Genomic DNA, 26,985 nt, shown 5'->3' with positions numbered 1-26,985 from the left:
GGCCCCCGAGTGACCGTGTAGTCGGTGGAAAGATTGAGGCTGATGCCCGGGCTCCTGTGACGCACATGTTTCTGCTGCCTAAGGAACCCAGCGAAGGGCACAAGTCACAGGATCTGAGAAGCAGGGGGAGTATCGAGGTCCCGTCTGATTTTCTTTCTTGGATCCTGTGTGCTGCGGGGAGTCCAGAGGGTTGGGGGCTCCGAGTCCCTCTCCCTGGATCGGACTTGCTGTTTATCCCCAGGCCTGTTTCTCAAAGTGAGGCAAGAGGTCCAGTCCCTCCTTTTCCTTAGGGGCTTGGGCGTGTGGCTTTCTCCCGAGTCTGAGGGTGCCCTGCTCAGATGGACACACGGACCCTGCTACCGGCCTTGTTCTGGGCTGTGACTGGTGTCCCTTCCTGGTGGGGTGCAGTGCGAAGCTCAGTTTGGGTGGGGCTTCTCCTAGCCAGGTTTCCTGCTGGCTGGCTGGTTGGCTCTTTGGGAGGAGCCCCTCCACAGGAAATGTCTGCTTCTGGGTTGTTACCGCCTTGGGCCCCCTCCAGGGAGGCAGGATCACTCTGTTATGGAGGGAAATCTCCAGGAGAGCTAGCTGCACTCTCAGTATTCCCCTCTGTAAAATGGGACTGTCAGACTGTCTGCAAGCTCAGTGGCAGGAGCAGACCTGCCCCTTCCCCAGGGGTAGATCAGGAAAATCCTTTTGATCCCTTCCCTTGCATCTCCTCCACCTGACCCGGGACCTGGCAGGCGATGCCTGACCTCACCCGCCTGTCTCCGGAGCTGCCAGCCTTGTTCTGGGACTCTGCCGTCTAGGAGTTGAGTAAACGGCAGAGAGCTATGTGGCCTGGGTCTGCTCACTTGCTCACTGGGTCTGGGATGCAGACCTGAAAAGACATTTTCCTCACCCCCTGGGACTAGACCTTTAGAATGGGGGAGACAGTGGAGGGAGCCAAGAACTGGGATGGGCAGGGACTGGAATAGTTTCTTTCCACCCCCCACCCCACCCCCACCACGTTCTCGCTAGGGTCTTCCTTCATATTCCAACAAAGGCTGAGAAGCTTCGGGAATGACCCCAAGGGGTTCTGGCTCTGTCCAGTGTCAGTGAACTCCAAACACAGAGGGTGACTTCTGTCCACCACCTCCCCAACCTCTATACAGAGGCCAAGCACAGGAAGCCCCCAGTCATAGCCCCGGGGTATACATGCCCCCCTCCCCCCGCCCCCCAACGCCTGCCTGCCCTGGGCTATGGAAGCCGAGCACTCCCGGAGTCAGTCCAGCCCACCTGCTGCACCAGCGTTTTCTCAAGGCCCCTAAGCCAGCCAAATGCCTTCGTCCAGCTGTGAACACTCAGCTCCTGGAGCGAGAGGCTTGCTTGTGGGCTTCTGGGCATCCATGTAGAACGAGATGCCTTGCTGAACTCTGGATCTGAGGCACTGATCTTTCCTGAAGGCTTTGGGCAGAGTGGGTTTCCCAGGACCAGGCTCCCTGCCTCCTTTGAGGCTGGTTCCTCCCTAGACCTGAGGAAAGGCCAGGCGCCCAGGGACTCTTTGTTGGTAGCACTAATGAGTGAATCGATGTGCTCTTCCAGTACCTGGAGCTGTTAACCTCAGAGATGCCCCTGAAAAGCTGAACTCTGCCAACTTTCCCCATAGGCTAATTAAAGAGACAGTTACTAGTAAAAGGTGAGTCAGGCGTGGTGGGCGCACCTTTAATCCCAGAAACAGAGCAGAGATCAAGGCCAGCCTGGTCTACAGAGCGACTTCCAGGACAGCTAGGGCTACACAGAGAAACCCTGCCTCTCGAAAAACAAAACCAAAGATAGTAAAAGGTAGACCCTAGAGATATGGTCAATGTAGACACTGGGAGAGAAACAAAGAGGTCCAGTGACCACCCCACCCCCACCCCCCAAGCCCATCTGACACAGGCTTGGGTTTAAACAGGGCATTGCATACTGAGCAATCCTCTTCAAGGTGTGGTCGGGCCATCATCACCCAAACTCTAGATAAGTAGTCAGAACTGAGTGACATTGTATCTCCATTCTTTTTTATTTTTGAGACAAAGTCTCACTGTGTGGTCCTGGCTGTTCTGGAACTAGGCTGACCTCAAGCCCACAGAGATCCTCTTGCCTCTGCCTTCTAAGTGCTGAGATTAAAGGTGTGCGCCACCGTGCCTGGTCTCTTGGGAGAAAGGTTCTTCTCTGGCTATCACTGGTGCTCCAGCTTTTCCATTCCTCCAGAATTCCAGTAGTCTGAGAGTCAAAGGAAGGGACGTCAGCCAGGACAGTTCCACTAGATAAGGGTTTGAATGCCATAACACAGTGTTCTCACCCTTCCTAATGCTGCGACCCGTTAATACGCTTCTCATGCTGTGGTGACCCCAACTATAAAATTCTTTCCTTGCTACTTCATAACTGTAATTTTGCTACTGTTATGAATTGTAATGCAAATATCTGATGTGACCTCTGTGAAAGGGTCATTCGACCCCCTCCAAAATGGGTGATGACCCCCACCCAGGTTGAGAACCAGTGCCAGAGAAGGTTGGTGTGCCTCCTGCTGGTCGGCATTGTGATTGCAGGCTAGCTTTATCAGACATAAAGCCGGTAAAGTGAGCCTAGAGTCATCTGAGGGAAGCTGGGCCAGGTACAGTTAGGGTTTTATTAGGAAAGATGACAAGCCAATTTGAACTGAATAAGGATGTTATCAGTTGGAGAGGGGGTGGAGGAACAACCCGGGTAGCTGTTGTTTGGTGACAAGTTGTCAAGACAGGAAGTGAAAAGCAAAACATCCTAGGAACCAGGGAGTGGAGGGCAGTCTGCAGTCAGCCTGGGCTTGAAGCCACAAGCCTGTGAGCTGGGCTCCTCCCATCTTGGTCCCAATCTGAATAGGTGGCAGTGGCAGCCTGTGCCTGAAGACAGCATCATGTGACCCATGTTCTTCTCACTCAGACGCTGTTGTTTTAAAACCATACAAGCTTCCTGGGTGTTGAGGAGTGGCCTGGCTGGCCTGATGTGTGTTTTCTGGGCACTGGCCACTTGGCTTTGGCTGAGAACACAGAGAGTGTCCCCTACCTTGCCAACTTACACAAGCTGGCAGTTAACTTGATGTGTGGTCATTTGTCCTCTTGCCTGTGTCTGTCATGACAAAGGCTGCCTGCCCTGGCCTTGAGAGCTTGCGAGTTGGGAATGTGGGTTCTGCACTTTTTCTCGGTTCAGCCAGCCCCGGCCACATGCCTTCCCTGGGAAGGAAGCCCCGTGTCCTGAGCCCCCAGAGAGTCGGGAGCAAGCTGAGGTTATTATTCAGAAGTGGTGTGGAGTGATTGGAAAGCCCCACATTGGAATCCCATTTCCAGCACGCCCTTGAACGCTTGACTCAAATGTGAGGGGTAAGATGTTCTCACCCCTGCCTGACAGATGAGTGGCCATGGTTGGGGTACTAAAACAACTCCAGCCCACACCCAGAGTACTCCTTCCCCTCTGCCTCTTCCTGTCTCCTCCAAGTCAAGGCCATAGCTTCATTTAGCTTTTGAGGCTTCAGTCTCTTTAGCCAAGGTCCTGACTAGTTTCTAGGCAGGCAGGCATGTGTGCATGCATGTACACACTTGTGTACACACACACACACACACTCGGGTCCCTACCCCTCAAGTGCATGGAGACAGTTTCTCAGGTACCCAGCCTCAGATGCACAAAGATACACACACACACACACACACACACACCGCAAACCCGTGTGTGAGCTTCGAGGCACACAGTCCTTACTGGACACACTATACAGCCCCAACGTAGGTTCCCACAACCACACAGCCTGGCAGATGGAGATAGGCACAGAAGCCCACATTTCAGGGATCCTATTTCCTCCTCCCCACCCCCCAACAAGGAGCTGACCGCCAAAGAGTATATCCACTCTGAAGTGCCAAATGCCCACCGTAGGCCCTGGGAGATGACCCCTGCTCCGAGCAGCTCGTGACAGAAGCAGATTAGGATTCAGTGGGTTGTGTGCCCTGTTGGGAGGGAGCGTTCCACAGGGCCACTGAGAGTGGGCAGTAGGGTGTTTGGTCTGTCTCTATGGAGTCCTACTCGCTTTCTACCTTTCTTGGCACCACGTGTCCTTGGAAGGGAAGAAGGAAGTCACCGCTAAGAACTGAATGAATCTCAGGCAGCATCCATTCCCCATGGCACCCTACTCCCTTACCACCTTTTGCCCAGCTCTTCCCTCTGACATCCCCAGAGAGGGTATCAGTGTCTTATGGGTGTGGTGTTTTGACTGCCTGTATACTGAGTCCCACATGCGAGCAGTGCTCTCAGAGGCCAGAAGAGGGCGCCAAATCCTCTGAAACTGGAGTTAACAGAAAGGTGTGAGCCTCCATGTGGGTGTGGGAATCAAATCCAGGTCCTCCCCAGTGGTCTTGACTGTGGAGCCGCCTCTCCAGCCTCCTCCCCACCTTCTTCAGTCTCCTACTGAATCCAGACCTTACAGATTTGTCTAGACTGACTGACCAGTGAATTTCAGGAATCTGCCTGTCTCTGCCTCTGGGGTTATAGTGCACACCACTATACCGGCCTTTAAAATGGTTGCCAGGGATCTGAACTCAGGTCTCAGGCTTCTGCGGCAGGCACTTTGCCATTAAGTTACTTCTTCAGCTCCTGTTTATTGTATGGATCGTGACAGAGGCTTCCAGGGTGATGCATTCAAAACTTAACACACTGGATAATTTACATCCATGCAGCTCCGTGGTAGAGTGCGTGCTTAGCGGACACAAGACTGTAGATGTCATCCTTGGCACCATGTCTCAGGCCGCTCATAGCATCAAGTGGCCTCCGAAGCCAGATTCAGGATCTCAACGTCACATTTGCTTTTACAGAGTGGTTCACCGGGCCAGGGAGACAGACCGCAGACTCATCCAGGAACCTGTACCTGCAACTGCAGGTATTTTCCACCTTGATCCTGCTCCCTCCTTCCCTGCATCCTCTATGGCCAGTTGCCTAGCTGCAGTTGCCATGGGCACCATCTTCTAGCCCCAGGGTCAGGGCCTGCTGAGTCACTGAATGCCCAGGTCCGGGGCAGCTGGCTGGGCATAGGCAGACGGTTGGTGCCTGCTGGAGACTGTAGGAAACAGGGAGAATCGGCCCTTGCACCAACCACCTTGCTCCTGAGGTGTTTGCCTCCTTAAGTCCAAAGGGCATCAGGGCCTTCAAGAGACCTGCTGGGGCTGACTAGAGAGTAGTCCAGGCGGATGTGTGAGGAACTGCATGGTCTTGGCTCAAGCTCTAAAGTCCACGTGCAGCATGGTGCTGGGTGGCCTGGGAAAGCCACTGGAACCCAAGGGACAGCACTCAACAGTGTCCATGGCAGTGGTGGTAACCAGGTGACCCTGCTGAATTCCCGAGGCTTGTGGAGGGCTGTCCGTCACCCTTCCCAGCGGCATCTAATAAGGACCCTAGGTGCCTCTGCCCTAATGCAGGGGCTCTCTACGTCCTAATGCTGCAACCCTCAATAACACAGTTCCTCATGTTGTGCTGACCCCCGACTATAAGACTATTTTCATCACTACCTCATCACTGTAATTTTGCTACTGTTATGAATTATAATGTACATATCTGATACACAATCACTGCCCTTGTGGAACTCTGAGACACGGAGGCCTGGGTCCACATCTGGCCCTGCTGCCCACTGACAGATTATAATTATCGAGTTTCAGACTCTGAGTTTCCTCTTTAGCACGGTAGGCCACATCCATGGCACACTGGAATGCAGCCCGAGGGCACTCAGGGAGCCATCTAAGACAGAAGAAACAGCTGCAGTGGCCAAGAGACAACCGTAGTACTTTCTGGAAGGCTCTGTTAGTTGTGGTGGGGCTGCTGGGAGAGAACCCCAGACTACGGAGAGGTGTTCGTTCTGTCCTCTCTCTGTACCCCTTTCTCCGTCTGCACACAAGACACTCTGCGCCCCTGTGGGTTTGAATTGACAGATACCGGGGGAGGGGTGTCTCTCGGGTCCCTTAAAACAGGGTGTCAAGCTACTTCAAATTCCAATGAGGGAAGAAGGGAGAGGCGCCCAGGACCAGGTGGCTGATTCTGTGGCTTTTTTGCCCAAAGGCTGGAGGCAACATCACTTATTGGGCAAAAAAGCCAAGTTCCAAAGCCAGGCTTTCTCTTTGCCCTTGAACTGTTTGTTCTGTGGCCTTGACCGCTGACCTCCCTGTCCACCGTCCACCTACTTCTGGGGTCCTTGTGAAGGCTCGGGGTGCCTGATGCATCTTGCTTGGCAAGGAGCAGTTCTAAAGGGGGCATGTCAGCTGCCTGCGGCTCTGGCTCAGGCCCCTTCCCAGCCTCCTGCTACACACATCCCACATGCTGGCTTTGGTCCAGCCCTCCGCCTCTCTCTAGCTGGTGGGGACTGGCTCCCAGACTGACCTCCTTATCACTGGCCCCGACCCCTGCCGTGAGCATTCTTGGATCCCATGTGGAATGTGTGCAGAACAGTCAGATCAGGGTCTCCCAAGAGGGGTGGATGCAGGAAGGTGGACATTCTGTTCCCAGTGGTTTATTGTCGCAGGGATAAAGCTGCCCAGGGCCTCCCGCCTGGGCCCGGAGCTATCAGGGACTTGCAGGGTTGACCTGACCCATTGCACTCACTATTCCTTCGCACTCCCCCAGACGAGATGTCCAGCAAGGGCTCCGTGGTGCTGGCCTACAGTGGCGGCCTGGACACCTCCTGCATCCTTGTGTGGCTGAAGGAACAAGGCTATGATGTCATCGCTTACCTGGTAAGGAGGTGCCCAGCATGCCTGTAACCCTCTGTCCCTCCACCAAGGCTCGCTTTTCTCTCTCTACAACTGTCCTGAGCCAGAAGGGAAAATGGCCTCTAGCCTTGCTGCCTCCATTTCTTTGGCCTTGAGATGCCCCTCAGAGCCAGAGAAGCGGACAGGATGGCGGGAACAGGGGCATGCCTTTAGCTATGCCTCTGTTATCTCTGTGCTTCGACGCGGCACACAATCCTAGCCTCTCCTCTCCCTCTAAGTCTTTAGTTCTAGGGTGGCAAATGGATCACCAGACAGAGGTTGTGCTTGGTGCTACTTCCGCACCCAGGACCTAGCACAGACATCACTAATCGAGCCGGCTGCCCTCGGGATCCTCAGCAGTCTAGGAATCCACCCCACAGCTGTGCTCATCAAGACTCTGGGTTAGAAACCCTTCAGCTCCAGCCTAGAGCAGCTGAAGGCAAAACAGAGCAAAAATCAAAAAGCAGTTCTTGCCTCTCATAACGATGTCCAGGAGTAGGGAAGCTCCAGGCATGGCTAGATCAAGGAGCTGTCTCGAGGTGTCTTGGCTTGGCTTCATTCCTGGCCTCTCCACAGCAAGCAAAATCATAACCCAGCTGTCTCAGGCTCACACACTGGTAGTAGATCCTCCCATTGCCTGGAGTCAGGCCTTCCAGGCATTCTTCTCTGTGGCTCCACCTTAGGAACACGGGTCTGTCACACAGGTGTGGGTGGGGTGTGGCATAATAGTTCCTACCATCCCCGGGGCGGGTGGGGGGTGGGGTGGGCGGAGATCCTCTCAGGGAAATGAGCTGAAAAATCCTCTGAAGAATTTGGAATTTGTTGGCGGTCTCTGTATGGTCAGCTGACCCGCTACACAGGACTGGGATTATAAAGGACGGGGGTGGGGGGGGGGGTGGGGGTGAGGGGTGGCTTTGCTCAAAGCCACCTGGTGAGTGGCAGGTACAGGTGTCTCAGGCAGGGCAGTCCTAGCTCTACAGACCCCAGATTTGGCATCTGGCAGATTGAAAGCTGGGTGATCTCCGACAGGAACCTACAGCTGGGCCTCAGGAGAGCAGAACCCACCTGTGGGTTCAGGTGGGGACAGGCAGTGGGCTCAGGTCCACAGGCAGAACTTCATGTGTGCAAGCTGAACGCCTCTGACCTGAGGCCTGCAGCCCACTAGGACACTTGGATAAGCTGGTCCCTGGCTGTGGCCAGGGAGATGGTCCAGGGCAGGGCTCAGAAGAAGCCTCAGCTTTGTGATAATTACAAAACATATCTGTGTCCCAATGGCTTGGGCGCCAGGAGCAGCTTTGCTAACCCTCTCAGCCCAGGGGAACCAGTGCCATGCAGACCCAGCCACATGAGGCCAAGTATGAGCTGCTGGGGAGCCCCAGCCTCTCAAGTCCCCCTGCAGGCCCCATCCTTCCTTCTGCCATCTTGTGATCATGAGGCACCACTTCTGTGATGACTGGCCGGGTTCACCCAGGGGCCTTGAGATCCTCTCGCACCCTCTCTGTGCCTTTGCTTACTGGCCTCTGTTTCTGCTCCACAGGCCAACATCGGCCAGAAGGAAGACTTTGAGGAAGCCAGGAAGAAGGCCCTGAAGCTTGGGGCCAAAAAGGTACGTGCAAAAGGCCAGGCTCGGGGCTGGAGTGGAGCTGTGGTGGGAGGGGCAGCAGAGCTCCTGTCTCCCACACCCAGCCCTTCCAGTTTGCCCTCTTACTTCCAGGGTGGTGAGAACAAACGTGCTGCCTTCAGATATACAAACACCACCCATCTACCTATCCACTTATCCATCCATGCACCTACCTATCCACTAACCTACCTATCCACTTATCCATCCATGCACCTACCTACCCACTAACCTACCTATCCACTTATCCATCCATGCACCTACTTACCTATTAACCTGTCTATTCATCTGTCCGTCCATCAGTCCATCCACTCTGTCATCCATCCACCCAACTCCCCATTTATCCTTTGGTTTGTCCACCCCCTCTTTTATCTCTCTTCCATCCACTCCTCCATCCCTCTGTCTGTCCATCTGCTTATCCTTCCATCCTTTTCCATCCTTACGAAACTCCAGCTGGACTCAGTGCAGACTGCATCTCTAACCTTTGACAGATATGCCTATGTTGGGTGGCCCTACTCAGTGCCACCCACAAACTGCTCCTAGTGGGTAACCTTGCCGCTTGAACCCTTTTGCTTGGGGATTGAATAGGAGACATTCCAGCTCACTGCCTGGTCAGAACGGATCCCTCTGTAGGATGCTTTTTCAGTTGCTTGGCCCTGCAGGACTCCACAGGTCAGAAAGAGCACTTGGGGATCCAGTCTCACAAACCCAAGGCACCCTGTGGCCAAAACCTGGAATGAGACTGTTCAGGGCTGCCCAGAGGAGGGGAGAGGAGGAGACAGGAGGGCGGGGCTGCCTTACCCTTATCTAGGCAGAAGGAAAAGCACTCAGGGCTTCAGCCAGTTTCTGCACAGGGACTGGTGTGAGGCGCCCTCAGTTCTTCTGGTCTCAGCACCCCTCTGTGTTCCTCTATGGAGTTGGCTTGCTTGAAACATTTGGGCTTGTTTGGCCATCAATACTTTTGTGTTGCCAATATGAAAGCTCCCTTAACAAAAACAGCAAGTAGCACTTCGGTACATGATGTAATGTGTTATGTATTTCAAATTTTATCATGTGTATGGGTACATGTATGTCTGTACCACGTGTGTACCTATTGCCTGCAGACATCAGAAGAAGGTGTTGGGTCCACCATGTGGGTGCTGGGAATCAAACCCAGGTTCTCTACAAGATCAACGAACGGGTCCTCTTAGCAGCTGAGCCATCTCTTCAGCCCCCAATACAATTGTTTTCACTGGTCTACCTAGAAGGGTCTTCATTCCTCAGAGCTAGGGTGTCAGTAGTTCACACACGGCTATTTGGCCTGGACATTTGGAATGTAGCGGATCCCTGACTGCATTTACTAGCTGTTCCAAGTCCTGTCTCCTCACCTATTCCAGCAATTGTGACAGGTTCCTTCTAGAGAAGCTCACCTCTGGTTGATAACTTCTGTTAAGAAGGATGCTGGATGGTATATTGGAATTGATTAGTAATGTCTGCCATGAGTGCAGAAGGGAACTGATAGTATGGTTGGCTGGAACTGATTAGTGGTGCATACTACAGGGCAGAAAGAAAGACTGTAGCCTGCTCTGATCTTGTATGGACTTCATGTTGGGTCCCAGTCCTTGCTAGGCTCCCTCTCACAACCACTCTCCCTTTAGGTGTTCATTGAAGATGTGAGCAAGGAGTTTGTGGAGGAGTTTATCTGGCCTGCTGTCCAGTCCAGTGCGCTCTATGAAGACCGCTATCTCTTGGGTACCTCTCTCGCCAGGCCTTGCATAGCCCGCAAACAGGTGGAAATCGCCCAGCGCGAGGGGGCCAAGTATGTGTCTCACGGCGCCACGGGAAAGGTAAGGCTAGAGATGGGTGGATGGATCTGAAGGTCCATTCTATGGGGAATCAACGGGCAGCATTCAGGCTAGTGGAGCAAGAGACTGCATCTCCTGGTTCTTTCTCGAGATTGACCACATGCTGTGCTATATGCATATGGCCACCAGAGGGCACCAGAGGCTTAGGTTTGAGGATGCTATGGGCACAGGGTGCAGACAGGGAGAGCGACCCAGGGCTTGAATTCACTGCCGAGGTTTTTCAGGGCTTCACCAGCGGGGTTCTAGATCTTTCCACATGAGCCCTTTCAGCTGCTTTGATTGGGCTTTGGGGTGTCTCCACTGTTCACAGGGAAGACGGTCCAATTTGAAACATCTCAGGGTCCCTGATAGCAACAGCCAGAAGGCTAGTGAGACTGCTGGGGAGCCAGAGCTGCTTGGTCTCCGCTATCCCTGGTCTGGGTGTTCTCCACCTGTGTACAGCACCCCACCTCCTCCCCCAGCATATGGCCTTCGCAGACAACTTCCCAGAGCAGAAGAGTGGAGAGGTCCTGGGATCAGCTGGGGCTTAGCACTGGGTTGCAGTATCTGCCTCTCTGGAATACACTGGTGACTGCACATCTTAGAATGTGGTTGTCCCAAGAGAATGGTGGACAGGGTGATCAAGAGGCAGAGCCACACTGAGCACGAGGACATGCTGAAGGTCGGCTGAGGCAGGTCCCAACAGGATATTGGCAGAGTCCCGCTAAAGACGTAGGAGTCCATGGCCAAGGTGTGAGCAGGCTGCTGGCGCCCCAGACCAGAGAGGTCCCTGGGTAACCTCAAGAGTGAATCTCTGAGGCACCAAGCTCCCTGTTGTTTTTCGTAGGCTCTCTCTATATCCCAGGCTGGTCTTGAACTTGCCATTCTTCTGCCTTAGCACCCATCACTAAGAATTGGTACACTATTTTAATTTTTTACTTATGTGTTTGTGTATGCACCACACAGGTGAATTAGCCCACAGGGGTCAGAATAAGGCATTGGTTCCCTTGGAATTGGTTACGTGTGGTTGTGAGCCACCAAGTATGTGCTGGCACCCTAGCCATGCCTTCTGCGAGAGCAGTGAGTGCTGAGCCATCCATCTCTCCAGCCCCAGCGCTCTCAGCAGGCTTCCTAGACAATAGCTCTGTACGGCCAGATGGAGGCGCTGTGGGACTGAGACACGAAGCCAGCAGGAACACGGGCAGGATGTGTTCAGATAGCCTAGCAGGGCAGGAGTTAGCCAGAGACATTGAATGAAGTGCAGCCCTGGCTGCAGGCGTGGCCTGTGCAAAGGCCCAGGGTCAAGGTGACTCTCCGACCGGCAGTCCAAACCAAAGAAAGGCATTGTTTCTTATCCTTGGTTGCTGCAAGAGTGAACCCCCGCCCATCCAGAGAGATGCACAGAACTCGAGCCCCCAGATTCCAAAGAAAAGCCAGGAAATATGAGCCTAAGACTCTGGGGGTGCAGGGGTAGTTTTGTAAATAGCACCATCTGCAAGGCTACCCCAGGGCAGATGGGAGGCACTCCCCCTTCCCTGCCCTTCCATTCCCATGGGCGCTCGCTGTGGTACACACATGTGCACACGCACCAGTGTGTGGACAACGTGTGTGTGTGATATGACTCTGTCCCCCGCCTCCATCTCCCACCTAATGCTGCTAGGAGCTGCTCCAGCACTGGGAGTCTGAGGGTCAGTAAAGAAAATGCAAGGTCCTAGACTCTTGCCTAAGACAGATTTTGAATCAAGAAAGCCTGTTTGTCCAGCTTTTCCAAGGCTCTCGACTTCTGAACAGATGGATATCCGTCCCCCTGCCGTGTCTGGGTCAGCAGACACCAGCCTAGCCGGGCCTGGCTCGGGAGGCACAGGCTGCCTTTTGTGTTGGTGAAACATGAAGCCAGGTTAGGTAGCCCTTGGCCATGCACGGTGCAAATCTACGATGAGGCAGCGTTGTGCTAGAGCGTTCTGGCTTCCTAAGGGTGCCGCAAGTGGGTTCCAGAGAAAATGCAGCTCTCCCCACCTTGCCTCAGTGTCCCTGCATCCCTCCCCCCATGGGGTGGCTTGTATGGAACCCACGGGTCTCCCTCACTGCACCTGCCCTACTGAGATGTCTCAGGATGGATGTGTCGCCTTTGTGACCCTGACCACTGGCTCCGCCTCTCTGGCCTTCGTGTCGTTCATCTCTCAAGCGCGGCTAAAAGGCCCACTGGCCCCTGGAACTGTCCCGGTGACCGAAGTCGTAGGTGCCAGTGTGGGACCGAATGGAGACGGAGGGGCTGGCTGCGGGGCCCAGTGTCCAAGAGGCTCAGCAGCCGCTCTGTTCAGCTCCCGGCTCTGTGGGGAGGGGCTGGAACCAGGCTTTCCACACCACCTGACAAGACTCCGGAAAATAACATGTTATTCCCACTGCTGCCTGGCTGCGCCCGTGCAGTTTTCACAGTAGGCGAAGGGGCCTCTATTATTTCTCAGTGCCTGAGCCTCCCTCTGTCTGAGTGGCAGAGCCGACAGCACAGAGACAGCATCCCTGGTAGCCTGTGCCTGCCCTACCCCTCTTCCTCCTGACTCACGGGAGTGGTCAGGATGACCGTCTACAGGCTGTGAGGTGTGTGGGCCTGGGGTTGGGGATCTGTCTCTGCCCCAGGAGGACACTCATCTGTTTGCTTTACAGTACTGTGCCCCTTCTGGGCCTCAGTCTCCCTGTCTGTGCAGAAAGAGGCTGAAAGCAGAAGGCCTTCCCAGGTCATTTAGTTCTATTCCCCACTCCAAATAACCGCTAGGAACTGGGGAAACTGAGGCTTGGGGAGTGACAGGACTCACCTCTTCATGAGTGTGAAAGATCAAAGCGTGAGGCTGGGGTCCCTTGGGGGTCCGTTTTTTCCTGCTTGGAGTCTCTGGGATACAGGTCTCCAGCCCCTAAGGAGCAGCATGAACCTACAGGACCCTCTAGATTGCATCCATGCACACACACATGTATTCCTCCAGGCCTCCTCCATGTTCTCAACGGTGCACATACTCACAGATGTCCCTTTGTGTGCCCGTGTTCTGCCCTCAGCTTGAACATGGTACACCTGTGTGCTGTCCAGTGTGCACTCACCCTTCAGCTGTGCACACATGGTACACCTGTGTGCTGTCCAGTGTGCGGTCACCCTTCAGCTGTACACACATGGGACACCTGTGTGCTGTCCAGTGTGCGTTCACCCTTCAGCTGTACACACATGTGTCACCTGTGTGCTGTCCAGTGTGCGGTCACCCTTCAGCTGTACACACATGGGACACCTGTGTGCTGTCCAGTGTGCACTCACCCTTCAATGATACGCATGCTTACCCCAAGCCTTGCATCTCGTGCATGCCGTGGGAAAGCCCTGGGATCCAGTCGTGGCTCCTCGCATGGAGCGGTATCTGCTTCTTTGGTCTCTGGCCTTAAAACAGGCTAGCAATATCATAGGCTGGCTCTGCATGAGAAGGGAGCCCTCTGCCGTTTTGTCTTCCATCCCCAGATGCCTTCCTGTGGCACTCAATCCCTTGCTCTCTGTTCCAGGGGAATGACCAGGTCCGCTTTGAGCTCACCTGCTACTCACTGGCACCCCAGATTAAGGTAAGATGTTGCTCCTCCCCCTCGGGAATGGGCAGTGATGTCCAGAAGGTGACAGGGCAGAGTCCTTGTGCTGTTAATGTCTGTATCACTCCATGGTGCCCCGGGTCCTGTAAAGGACACCAATAGACAGGAAGTGGCAGTCCCTGGGAAGGGTGCCATCTTTCTAGCCATTCTCTCTTCCTGGAGGTGCAGTCTGGGGGGGGAGGGGAGGCATTGATATCTCTGGTCATGGGTCAAAACAGTCTCTCGCTGCTACGTTCTGACCCCTTTCTGGATATTTGTGGCTGACCCCCTCTGTGTCTCAGAGCCTTCCCCCAGGGACCTTTGGCCTATCACCTGGGGGTATATACATGAGCATGGACCAGACTGTTCTCTTCGGTCACCCTTGCCCCTCCAGCCTGACTGACCTGGGCCTCTGTCTACTTACCCCTCCATCCCTTCGCTCAGTCCTCCCTTTGCTAATTTTCTGGGCATTTATGTGATGCAGGCCGCATCCTCTAGTTGCTTCAGCTTAAAAAGATTAAAATCAGGCATGGAGATGCACACCTTTAATCCTAGCACTCAGGAGGTAGAGGAAGGCAGTTCACAATGAATTAAAGGCCAACGTGGTCTACATAGTGAATTCCAGGCTAGCCAAGGCTATGTAGTAAGATCCTGTCTTAAAAGAGGATTTTTAAGAGAGAGAGAGAGAGCTAGAGAGAGAGAGAGAGCTAGAAAGAATTGGGTAATATAATTTAATATTTCATTGAACTCCATGTATCCAAAAAGTTATCCAACATGGACTCAGCATTTCCCAAACTGTCAAAGAGGTTTTTGCGTCCTTTTCTGGTGCCAGCCCTCCAGGCACAGTCTTGTCAACCGGTGGCTGTGTTCTGCATTACACAACCTCAATTTGAGTTCCTTGGTAACCCCAGGAGACCTAATCCTTCTCCTTCCCCCTGGGCTTCTTCCTTTCTCTGTCCCATGCACGGACTGCCAGCTGTCCCCAGCCTGGGGACGGAGCTGGCCTGGAAGTGAGCGGTAATGAGTTCTGATACATTTGACCCCTGCAGGCCAGGCCTCCAAAGATGCCCAGCACAGTAGCTGCGCTGCAGGGCCTCTGGCGCCAGGGCCCATCCTTCAACCTCTGCCTCTGGTTCCCACGGCCACTGTGGGGGATGGGGTGACTAGTTTCTGGATCTTTATTTAAAGAGGCAAAGCCCAGGGGCTATGGTGGGCTAGGGGCAGGGGCCCAGACTGGTTAGTCTATGGGAGCCTGGCCAGTCGTGAAGTTTCTCAGGACTGAGCCTGATTAAGGGCTGCTGTGTCTAGGGCTGGGCATCGAGGAGCGTACCCTGGTACCCCCACACCCCACCGTGTCCACACCAGCGACATTGTACTGGTTGATATGCTGAGTTCTGCTTCTTGGGGACCAGTCCCTGACCCTGCAGGCCAGCAGGCCCCTCGTGGAATATGGAAGCTGGAACCCTTCCGTAACCTCTCCCTCTCCAACCCACCGAAGTTTTATTGGGGGGGGGGGGCAAATTACACGTATGCTATCTCCCTCCCACCCCAGTTCAGTTCACCAACACTTACTGAACCGTGAAGCTCTCAGACACTCAGGTCTCAGCTGGAGAAACTGAGGCCCAGAGGGATGCACAGCTATTTGGTCACAGAACACAGGTCTCTCCACCACCCAGTATCCCTTCCTTAGTCTCCCTGCTCACTCCCCAGGGATTAAGTCTTCTGAGGGACACAGTGGAAGACTCCTTACCCAGGTCCTGACCCTTTGTCCCGTTTGTCCTGCCTCCAGGTCATCGCCCCCTGGAGGATGCCTGAGTTTTACAACCGGTTCAAGGGCCGAAATGATCTGATGGAGTATGCCAAGGTAGGTCCGTGCCTCAGCTGAGCCGTGGGCTATGGGGCTAAGGCCACCTTGGTGGCATGAGACAAGATGGAGCCCCCTCCCATGGCATTCATCCCCCAAATCAGCCTCGTAGACGTGTGCTCCATCTCCTAGGTGGGCCTCTGTGAGGTGACCCAGTTCACTGAGCTGGGAGGCGTTGGGTTGCCTGCTCTAAGACTCCTGCATGCCCCTTCTGCAGCATGTAGGCGTGGGTTCCCAGGGGACTGTCAGGAAGCGGGAGCAGGGGAGCTGTTCTGCACCTCAATTACCTGGCCACTGATGTCCCCGGTGCTTTCCCTGGATCAGGGAGACACTCCCGGGCCAATGTCAGACAAAGCCTTTCCTGGCGCCAGCCTTTTTTTTGAAATACAAGTTGCAATAAAACATATTAGAAGTTTTGCATCGTGATCCTTAGCTGCTCCCCAGGGCACCTTTCTTTTTAGCGACTCGATGGCAGCGCTTGACAAACAGCCTCAATCAATCAGACAGGGGGAAAAGCAAGTCGGTGCACACACCAGAAAATTGCTCAGGTTTTTAAATAGCAGTCGCCAGGGCTGGCTGTGTGAGCTCGCTGCAGCCAAGGTGCCGCGTGGTAGGGGACGCTGCGGGGAACACGGGGCTGCAGGGAAGGCAGCCCTGCCCCAGCCGCCAGCATCCCATTAGGCCCCTGAGCGCTGGGAGGAAAGGCGTCCTCCACCATCTGTTGTTTTATTATTAAGAGTGGAGTTTACAAGAGCAAACCCATATGTTGCCAAACAAATCGTCAAATAGTGGTGCTATTAAGGGAGTGGAGGTTGGCGAGGCGTCTTTTTTCCTCCCCCCTTGTCTCCTTGATGAAGAAGAATATGAAGCAGGCCCCGTCTTTAGGGATAATGAATTACAAGCCCTGTGCTTGGCCTCGCTCCCTCCCCTAGTCCGGTTGGAAGCAAGGGCCAGGCCGACCTGCGGCTTCTTGTACCCTCCCTCTGGACCCCACTGGTTGACAGCCCTGGATTTTCCCAGCACAGCTGAATTTGTGGTCCCTGTTTTTTCTGGATTCTGAGGAGATGGCACTTAGCTTCCACCTTGAATAACCTTCAGAGCAGGAAGTTTGTCCAGGAAGAATGTGTCTCCCTACCTTCTTCCTAGGTTCAGGATGGGGCTGTGGAAAACCTTTAGCACACCCATCTAGGAAAAGAGACTGCACCCAGGAAGTGACCAGAAGCACCGAGCAGCCGGGCGGCTTTGTGTGAGATTCACAGCCAGGCAGGATCTGAGACAGATGAGGGGAAAGAAAATCAATGGGGCTTTGAAAATCTCTGCTTTCAAAGCCCTTAAGTAGCCAGGGTCAAAGGGTGCTGTGGAGGCACGGGGAAGCCTTGGCTTCTGCCTCTCCCCAGACCACTGCTCAAGGCTCAAAACCACCCGATCGTCGTCGTTATCACTACTGATTAGAAGCAATAGTGCCCTGATGGTGCAGACGTACAATCCCAGAGCTGAGAGAGCTGAGGAAGGATCGCGAGTTCAGGGTCAGCTTGGGGAAATTAGTACAGAAGAGGACTGGAGTAGATGCTCATTTTACATGCCGAATCCCTGGGTTCGATCCTCTCATGGCTCAAAAAATTACTACTAAAGGTAACTAATTCTAAACCAGAGTTTGAGGTGGATGCTGCTCCAAGGCCCCACCACCATTGCTGCCTGCTCCCTGCCTGCTCCTCGCCTGCCCCTTGCCAAGGTTGTTTTTTGTAATTAGTTAACCTGGGAGTCCTTAGGGCTGGGGTGAGTGAGGACAGAGACGAGTGAAGAGATGAAACTCACTGTGCTGAACTCTGCTCTGGTCAGCATCTGTGGCTCTGCTGAGGGCAGCCACCTGCCCTGTCCCTCCTTGCTGCCCCTTCCTACTCTCCTCCCCTTGCTCTGTGATCAAGACCAATGGAGAAAGAGGCGAGGGTCCAACATCACCCCCAGAAACAAAGGCTCCAGGGAACGTGGCCAGTCACTTCTCTCAGATGCCCAGCAACGTGCCCTCAGATGTCACCAGCACCATCTTGCAAAGTTCTGGTCCCCAACCTGTCAGCTCCACATGGAGAGAACATAGAGCAAGTGTGGGCATTGGATCAGTGTCGAGCAGCAGGGAAATGAAGTATTCTGGTTGCCTGTGCTGTTTAAACAAAGGACGGACATCTCAAGGGCAGTTGTCGCTTATTTGGAGGGCTGCTGTTGTTTTAAGTTTAGCTAAAGGAACAACCAAAGGGACTTCCTCTCTTTTAGTATCACTTGAAGCTCAGGATTATAATGAAGGACTCTCACTAGCTCACACCTGGCGGAGGGCTCTAGAATCTTAGTCACCAGCCTGTGAACTGGATGGGCAAACCTATCCCCTGAAAGACTCCCTAAATGTTGCCAGTTGGACGTTAAGGTTCCCACTGTGACCACAGGGCTGAGGCGTAGAGAGACCTCAGAGGCGCTGTCTGGCCTCATCAGCTTGAGGGCCCGTTGACCTGCCCATCTATCCCAAGCTCCGTGCCCACCAGAGTTGAAAGGGTGTAGCGATTTCTGAGCTGAAGTTCAGAACTCATGTGGGGTTACAGTCAAGAGTCTGTGCACAGAGGTAACTAGGACAGTCACTTACCCTTCCCCCTGGAAATTGAGTCCATTAAGGATGGTCAGCCACTGTCTGGCCTGGGGTCTGGGCATATACCCTTCAGCAATGGTGAGGACCATTTGGAAATCAAATAGCGTCAAGCCACAAGTGGTGAAGGTGGAGGCTACCTGTCTCTACTTGGAGGGTCTGCAGAGTGGTTGTATGGCTTGAAGGATGGCTCCCAGGAGACACCTTGCGATGGAGGCTCCTATAGGCATTCCTCCTTTCATTGGGTTCACATGAAGCATTACAAACTCGGGATGGATGCCTCTGTGGCCCACTTGAGGCTGCATGATAGATACTTAGGCTGTTACAGCCCCAAGCTCTTAGGATATGGTGGGTATCAGTAGCAGGTGCCAAGAAATGCTTAGCCAGTTCCTGCCCCTAAGTGCTTCTATGGGTCCTGGAACTGTGGGCTCATGATATCTTCTGGAAGGAACTCCAAGGGTCAGCCTCCATTCTGATTAATGAGGGCACTCTAGTATTTAAGATCCTTCCTCCCTCCCTCCCTAGGTAGCCTGGGAAGGGGAGAGGGACATGATTTGGGGCTAACTGGCACCTTGGGGGATCCCAGGCAGTGGAGCATGACCTTCATGTACTCTCCAGTAGCCTCCCCCTGACCATCTTGTCTTCTTCTTTAGCAACATGGAATTCCCATCCCTGTCACACCCAAGAGCCCTTGGAGTATGGATGAGAACCTAATGCACATCAGGTAAGTCCAGCCCCTTCTGGCACTGAGGAGATGGCCCGGTAGTTAAGAATGCTGACTGCTCTTGCAGAGGACCTGGGTTTGGTTCCCAGCATCGGCATGATGGCTCACAACCCTCTGTAACTCCAGGGGATCCAGCGCCCTCTTCTGGCACCCATGGGTACTGCATACATGTCCTGCATACATACATGCAGGCAGTCATACACATAAAATGCAGATAAATTGGAGTGAGAAAGTACAGCCCCCTCTGTTCCCAGGCCTGACTTTGCCATGTTCTCTTGCACTTGGTGCAGGCAAGCCCTGAGTATTGATCTGGCAGGCCTGGTTTCCTGGGGTGTTGGGAACTTCTCAGAGGAACTGGTCTCTCAAGGGTGAAGAAAGGCCAGACTGGAATGAGTGTTGAAGGCGGAGGTCCCCATGTGTGGCATCCCAGGGCTGCACCCACAAGACTGAGTGGGGAAAACCCCAGTTCTTCCTTGCAGCCTGCAGCTTCCTTAGCTAACTGGAGTGGCTCGGAGTGTTCTGGGTGGGGTTAGCAACATATGTTTCAGCAGAGAGAAAAGGCAGACTGGACCCGTGGGCCATCCAGAGGACTGTAGAGGTTTACATGACACTACTATGTATACTCAATTCACCTCTCCCCTACAGCTACGAGGCTGGAATCCTGGAGAACCCCAAGGTAAGCCCTTTGCCTGGGAGCCAGCTGCCCGTGGTGGTCCCTGGTGTTCATGCCATCTGATGCGCATGAGGCCTAATTGAAATTTCACGAGGGGCCAGGGTAGTTCTGGCCAATCTCCCAAACTCTCCCCATGGCTCACTCTGCCCGCCGTCTGCATGCTGGACTCTGATTCCTGCTCCCCCCTGCCCCTGCCACCCCACACACCCCACTTCCCTGGTGTTCTAACTGCTGTAGAGATGAATGCTGGAAGGAGCCATTTCCGGGGAGCAGAGAGGATGGGTGATTGAAAGACAATAGGGAAGCGATTGAGCAGATGAGGCCTGAGGGAGGGTGCGTCCTGTCCCCACCAGCGCTGGGGCTGGGCAGGCTAGCTAGGCCACCACCTGAATTGGGGCGTGAGGCCTCGAACCCAGTGAGCCATTTGTCTGGGTCTGTGTTCACACCCATCCTAGCTTGGTCTTTTGGGTTGGCCAGTGTGGGCCCGCAGACCCATTTCAAATGTCAGGTTCTCTCCCCAGGGGCTTCTTGTCTACCCCTGCCCACTGTGGAAAATAGGGGAGGCAGAGAAATCTCTTTGTCCCCGAGGGAATGACTCCATTCCTGGCCCAGCCCCACACCCTGGGTGGCTGCCTTGGGGTGGAGGGGGGTTAGTCTGCTTGGAAGCCATTGGAGCATTTGGCATCTGGGCCTGGGGATCTGAAGACTGGAGGAGAATTGACTGTGTGGTTTGGATCGGGATCCCCATACCAAGGCCCCAGGGTACCCCTTGCCCAGGTCTACACTCCACTGAGCCCATCTCTGTGTTCCCTAACCTGGCAGCACCAGGCCATGATGACCATCCTAAAATGTATGACCCCGGACCTGCCTCTGGCATTTTCCTGCTCTGATTTCCTTGAATTCTGACTGTGAGCAGTCTCATTTTACGGACGGGGAAACCGAGGCCCAGAGAAACGACTGAGCCGAGCAAGACTTGGAGCTGGGACCCTCAGTGGCCTTGTTCTCCCCGTACCTTCCCACAGACACCCATTCTGTCTGAGCCTCCAGTTTTTCTTGCACAAGGTAGAAATAGAAAGTGGCTTGGAACAAGGTCCAGGGTAGGGGATGAGGGTCCTGCCCTCTCTTGAGGCCACAGTGAGGTCTGCTCAGAGCCTCCCTCACAAGCAGCAGGACCAGGCTGGGCTGGGTCTGAGGCTGTGGCAGAGGCAACAGCATGGCTGAGCCCTCACTTATCACGAGGAAAAGCTGGTGCCGTTGCCCCCACCCCACCCCACCCTGGGGACTGATGGGCCCCATAGGGCTGCTGCCTGCTGGCCACAGGTTTTTCCAGTTCATGCTCTGCTGACCCCATGACACTCAGGCCAACCACAGCTCATTAGCCAGTCAGTCACACAGAGGGGGGCCTGGAACTGAAGCACTGAGCAAGCTCTTCTAGGTCCTTCCAGGCTCCTGTGAGGCCAGGAACCTGGGGAAACTCCCAGCCTCTTCTCAGCAGCCTGTGCTCTCTCCTCACTAAAAACTGGTCACCTCAGAACGGGGGAGCAGCCTGGAGCCTGAGATTCAGTGCGATTACCAATGTCACTAGGGACAGATCTGGGTTCCAGAGCTAACATGTTCCAGTCAAAGGTATTGTGACTGCCAGGTCCCAGAGACAAGTGCCCGGCAGCAGAACCCCAAATCCCTGCTGCTCACCGCTGTACTGTCTCTAGCCTTGCTCCCCTCACCAAGCAATAGAAATGGGCTGGGCTGGGGAGAGGCAACAACATGGCTGCTGAGAGACACTCAGAGTCCCAGCCACTCCCTCCACTTTGCCCAGGAGACCGACATTGTCCTCTCTCTATGTTTTGGCCATGGAGGCTTTCCCCAATCCTACGGCACCCAGATGCTTTTGCTTCTGTGTCCCCCCCCTGCTCCATGCAGTGCCCCTCCAGCCCTCCCCCACCCTCAGGGAGGAGCACTGAGAGCTTCAAGGGCCCCTCCCCCTCCCCAAAAAAAGACCCGAGGTCTGCGGAAGGGAGGGTTTGAGGCAGATGGCTGAGCCATTTTCTGCCTCCGCCAGGGCTGATTGAAGGGCAATGAGGCAGCTAATACGAAGAAAGATAGAAATTTACTTGCTTTAACTTCATACGGCCCACAGTGAAAGAGTTCATTCAGCCGCCGGCCGCCATATCTGATGGGTGAATAAGCCACCCCCACATCCATCATGCCTCTACATCATGGGTTAGTTCATGGGCCATTTGCTGCAATCCCTCCTTCGCAGGCCCTGCTTCATGCTTTCTTTCGATCCCCACCCCAGCTCCCATCTCCCCTCTCTCTCTCTCTCTCTCTCTCTCTCTCTCTCTCCCTCTCCCTCTCTCTCCCCCCCCTCCTCTCTTTCCCCCACCAACCCAGATGACATTGGAAGTGAGCCCTCCCGCTGGGGTGGATAAATAGCACCAGATACTCTGCAATGAACTATTTGTCATTTGAACTGGGCTTTTAGGAGGGAGAGTTAAAAAGAAGCCAAGCACCCCCTGAGCTCAGAATGCAAAGCAAACACCAGTTTATTTCTGTTTAGTTATTTGATGGAATGGGGCTGTCAGCCGCCCACCCTACCCCGACTCCTGCTGTAGGGTGTATGAACTTGCCCTGTCCCGAGCACCTTTCTGTCTCTTGTCTTTCCCAAGGCACCCTTCCTCTCCTGTTAGGCTATGTGACCAGAGAGAAAGGACAGGTTCAAAACTGAAGTGGCTGCAGTCATTACAGACAGAGGCGGGAGGAGCGGTGTAGGGGCTTGGAGCTCTGGACGTGTGGGGAAGTGATTGCTGCAGTGGTCACCCTGACGTCCACCCTCAGTCCGCTCCACCTCTGAGCTGAGCTTCAGGCTTTTCTATGCACTGAGCGGGTCTGGGAACATGGCATTTCTCTGAAGTCTGTTGCAGGATGAATGGCGTTGACACTCAACCATAGGCATCAAACTGTTTCGCAGCCCAGGTTGCCATAGCAGCATGAGATGCTGAAAGAGCGCTAAGGTGTGGTTTGGACCAGCCACTTCTCCGGGCCTTACTTATCCCTCTGATTCCTGGAGGCATCTTACAGCAGGGAGGAGGGGGGGTCTCACAGACCCTTCACACCTCCCTGGTCGGCCTTTCAGGCCACCCTGTGTCCACCACACAAATAGCACTTTAGGAGGGTGTGGCTGCCAGTCCAGGGTCCCTTGGAGCTCTGTAGTTGAGTGATAAACCTTACCACTGTGTGGCACCAAGAATTCTTGACATATGACACTTTTGGCGTTAAACCTAGGAGGGCCCTGGGAAAATAAGGTTGCTAGTCACTCCAGCAGAGAGCTGATGGGTAAGGGGTCCACCATAGGTGAGTGTCCCAGGGTGCCTTTCTGTGGTCTCTTTTGGAGGGGGCACAGTTTCCACCTCCAAGCCGACGTCCCGCCTGCAGAGTGAGTTTCCATCCACACCAGCCCTTGCTTGGCATTTCCTGCGTTGCATTGAAACTTTAAGGCAGTCAAGGGCATATCCTTTCCCCAGATGGAAACTAAAGCTGGAAGAATCACAATCATCTTCTGAAGGCACCACAGCCTGACGTCTGCCTTAGGAAAAGAGACTTTTCCACAAGTCTCCCACAGCTGAACATGATGGTAATCCCAGCACTTAGGAGTTAAGCAGGAAGATCCAGAGGTTCAAGGCCAACCCGGGTTACATGAGACCCTGCCTATAAAATGACACAAAGTAAAGTCCCCACAGTTGTTGGGGGCCTTGTGATTTCCCCTCCCATGCGCTAGGTGGCCTGGGCTGTTTGTGGTCGTGTGGAGCATGGTTCGTGGAAAACTTAGCAGTCAACAGTGCCACCCCCCTGCAGCCTCCCTGTCTGCCCCTGCTGATGGGACAGCATTTGTTCCTGCCAGGCAAGGCTGTTTGGAGCTCCAAAGTGAGCAGTGGTGTGTGAATGCGCTCGAGGTTGTGAAAGGAAAGGCTGATGGCTGGGGTTCCCAGACGTCAGCAGGTGGACAGAACAGCTGGGCACAGGATGCCCCCCGGGACAAACTTGAGCAGCCAGGCCCACAGGCTCCCAGCCTCATGGTGGCAAGTATCCAGGCTTCGGACTTGGGTTGTGGGGGAGCAGGAGCCTCTAGAGGCGAGAGGAAATTTCGAGAAAGTCCTGGGTAGCAAGCAGCCCCTCCACCTCCTCCTAAGGAAGAGAGGCCCATTTTCTAACGCACCCAAGAGAAAATATACATAAAGGTTGATGTGTTTTCAAATGGTTTTGCTTTGTTCTTCTTTTCTCCCCGTGAGTATTAACCTCAGGGACCCCAGGGACGGCTTGGCCCGCTAGAGCACCTGCTGGGGTCACGCACAGTCATTAGCTTTGCGGTCAGCGCAGAATAAACCCCAATTCCAGGCAGTGACGCGCGCGTGCGTGCGGCTCCCGGGAAGCCTGTGCACCGCAGTCCTGCAAAGTCCCACTCTTTCCTGCCTGACTTGCTCCTCTCCTGCTATTCTGCCTCCAGCTGTGGGGGCGTCAAAGAAAAAGATGAGATCAAGTTGAGGGGAAAAATTGTCTGATTTCTTGAGCCCTTTGTTTCTCAGGCCCCTGGCAGGCGGGGCTGGCCGGGAGCTGGTAGCCCACTGGACCCACTGAACTGGTGGGGGAGTGCCAGGGGCCAGTGGTCCTGGACAGGGACAAGGAGGTACAGATACCTGCAAGAGGTGGCGAGCAGGTATATATGCTTGGTGTGTCTCCCGATGCCTCAACTTCCTACCTCTGTCCCTTTCTAGAATCAAGCACCTCCAGGTCTCTACACAAAGACTCAGGACCCTGCCAAAGCACCCAACAGCCCGGATGTCCTTGAGATAGAATTTAAAAAAGGTACGTGCCCACCCATGAAGAATAAGGGTGAGTGGACTTGAAGGGGCCCCTCTCCTTTCCCCTCCCTGCCTGGGATACAGGCCCTCTAACTCCTTGCATTCCTGGAAGCGAGAACACAGGCAGGGCCTTTAAAGACTCCCAACAGTATGAGCTTCCAAGCTTGGGAGGAGAGTTTCCCAGGCTGTACCCCAGTGCGCTGACATCAGATCTTGTCAGAGAACTTGGGAGAGTCACTCTCTATATCCTTGAGCCTCAGTTTTCCCCATCTATAAACTGGGGGTGGGAGTACCTAGCATGCAAGAGTTCTGTAGGGAGGGCATCCAGCCAGGCGCTGCCACCAGGAAGTGCCTAGTAGTGGTTAGTCTGCCACATAGCTGGCCTCAGGGACTCCATTGAGACCCCACTCATAAAGCTGGGCCCATCTGGCTCATCTGGGGACTCAAACCTACTGCCCCTCTGGTTCCCTTCTCTTGCCCCTGAGGAAGGAATGGGGCATGGACTTGTGTAGTGATTGAAACGGAGCCCAACTGAGAGGGTATAGGGATACAAGAAGGAGACTCTTTTAGGAAGGCTTCCTGAAGGAGATGGTACCTAGCAGAAGCTAGGGAGGCAGGAGGTTATGCATCCACCAAGTGGCCCCCAGGCTGAAACATCAGCAAGAGACCGTCTCTGATGGCTCAGACTCTCTCCAAGGGACCTCAGAATTGGAGGGCAGGGTGATGGGGGACGGCAGAGGCTGGAGATCAACTCCAGGTGTCCCTGGCTGCTGTAACCGGGTGGAACTTCTCTCTCGGGGGCTGAGGTATAATCCTGTAAAACAGGCCATGGAAAGGCTGTTTACAGGTACCCAGCATAAGGTATGGATGGAGTGAGGGTGTGGTACTGTAACAGGTCAGCTACCCGCTCCAGCCTCTCCCACAGAGCTGCCTCACTTGCCTATGGTTACCATCTTTGTTCCTCTTCAACTGTGTCACCTTGAATCCAGGGACCAAAGAGGCCTTGGTTGGGACCCTAAACACGGTGGCAGCCTTGAGTCCCCCTCAAGCCTTCTGTTGGGAAGGGGCCTCCCCGAGCTTTACTCTGAGCAGATGGTAGGATGTGCCACGCCACACTGCAGGATTCTCTCACAGGGCCCCCCAACCCCTGGGAGCCGGGAGAGCAGAGGGCGGGAGGTAAGCAGGAGGTGCGGAGGGTCCCAGGCACAAGCCTCCAACAGCCCATCCCGGAGGAGCAGGGCAGCCCCAGGCAGAGCTGGAGAAGAGAGGGCTATCTGAGAAAAAGAGGGAGGCGCCCTCCCTTGCCTAGTCCTCATTCACTCTCTAGTTAATTTATTTGAAGTTTTAATCTAATTATTAACTATTTTAAAAGCTAAGAGGCTTTCTCCGGCGGCAGCACCAACAATGTCAACCTCTCCTCCCAGGCAGGCCCCATCCAAGGCCCCAGCGTTGGGTGATAATAGGACCAGGGATGGAGAGAAAGAGGGAGGCGAGGGGTAGGGGGTGGCGAGGGGGCTTAAGGTTCATTATTGGGCAGACTTACATTTAATAGCAATTTACAACCAAGTTATAAAACCCCTGGAAATGGGGGTTAAGAATGGTGAGGCTGTCAGCGCCCTGAGCAGAGCCCCTCCAAACGGCGCCTGGCTAATAAAGACTCCAAAGCCGCTATTGAGCCCTGATTGGCACCCGATGGCTCGCTACATGGTAATGAGCCAGGCAGATGGGTGGGGGATTAGCCGCCAACTTTGAACAGCTTTTCTTTGTCACTGTTACGGCTCTCTTGTTAGCCCCCTAATACATTTATTACCCATTTCACACCGCTCGAGAAAGTGCCCCTTGCTATTCAAAGTCAACCCCAAACCCACCCACTGCCCCCTCCCCACCACCCCCCTTGACATGGCCCTTCCCTGGCTGAGCCTCGGCTGTCTCCCTCCTGCCACCCCAGACAACACATTTCAGAATTCATGGGTGTCTGCTGGGGTGAGCACCACCCAGTTCATCCATCAGGTGGCTTTCTGAAGGTCTGGGGTGCAAGGCTGGGACCGAGAGGTCCCTGTCCGCCTGGCAAGCATGGCAGAGCACTGCTTAGACGCATGTGTGTATGCACGCGCATGCACACACGTCTGTGCGTACTCGAAGGGTTTGGCTACACCTCGGCCAGGCGGCCCCCGGGTAGCTGGTGGGGACAGAAGGTGCTCACTGGTAAGACAATGGCGAAGCGTGAAATTCAATTAGTTCAGGGCCTGGTTCCAATTTCACAGCCCCTAAATGCTAAAGGGGCAGAGAGAATGGGAGGGAGGGGGCGAGCGTTTTTATTGCATTTTTCCCTTTCATTCTGGGGGGCTTTCTGGCCCCTTCTCTCCCCCCAGCACAGGGCTTTGAAGGAGTCATTGGGACTCCATATCTGTCACATCCATTTAAGGCGATGTGG

General features: G+C 54.3%; 1 protein-coding gene across 1 annotated transcript in view; it reads left to right on the top strand.

The window, feature by feature from the left end:
* The window catches only part of Ass1 (argininosuccinate synthase 1), a 46,041-nt gene that overhangs the window by 220 nt on the left and 18,836 nt on the right, over positions 1-26,985 (top strand). Inside the window, exons 2-10 of the mRNA XM_048432025.3 lie at positions 4,851-4,915; positions 6,646-6,755; positions 8,308-8,376; positions 10,026-10,214; positions 13,746-13,802; positions 15,595-15,669; positions 18,952-19,022; positions 19,668-19,698; positions 24,465-24,555. Coding sequence (XP_048287982.3) covers positions 6,651-6,755; positions 8,308-8,376; positions 10,026-10,214; positions 13,746-13,802; positions 15,595-15,669; positions 18,952-19,022; positions 19,668-19,698; positions 24,465-24,555 — 688 coding nt within the window. The 5' untranslated portion in view covers positions 4,851-4,915; positions 6,646-6,650. The remainder of the gene's footprint in view (positions 1-4,850; positions 4,916-6,645; positions 6,756-8,307; positions 8,377-10,025; positions 10,215-13,745; positions 13,803-15,594; positions 15,670-18,951; positions 19,023-19,667; positions 19,699-24,464; positions 24,556-26,985) is intronic.

Source organism: Myodes glareolus, chromosome 21, assembly GCF_982192425.1.
Source record: "Myodes glareolus chromosome 21, mMyoGla1.1, whole genome shotgun sequence".
In the NCBI taxonomy this organism is placed as follows: domain Eukaryota; kingdom Metazoa; phylum Chordata; class Mammalia; order Rodentia; family Cricetidae; genus Myodes; species Myodes glareolus.
The sequence above is the reverse complement of the archived record's forward strand: the minus strand, read 5'-3'. Positions and strand labels throughout refer to the sequence as shown.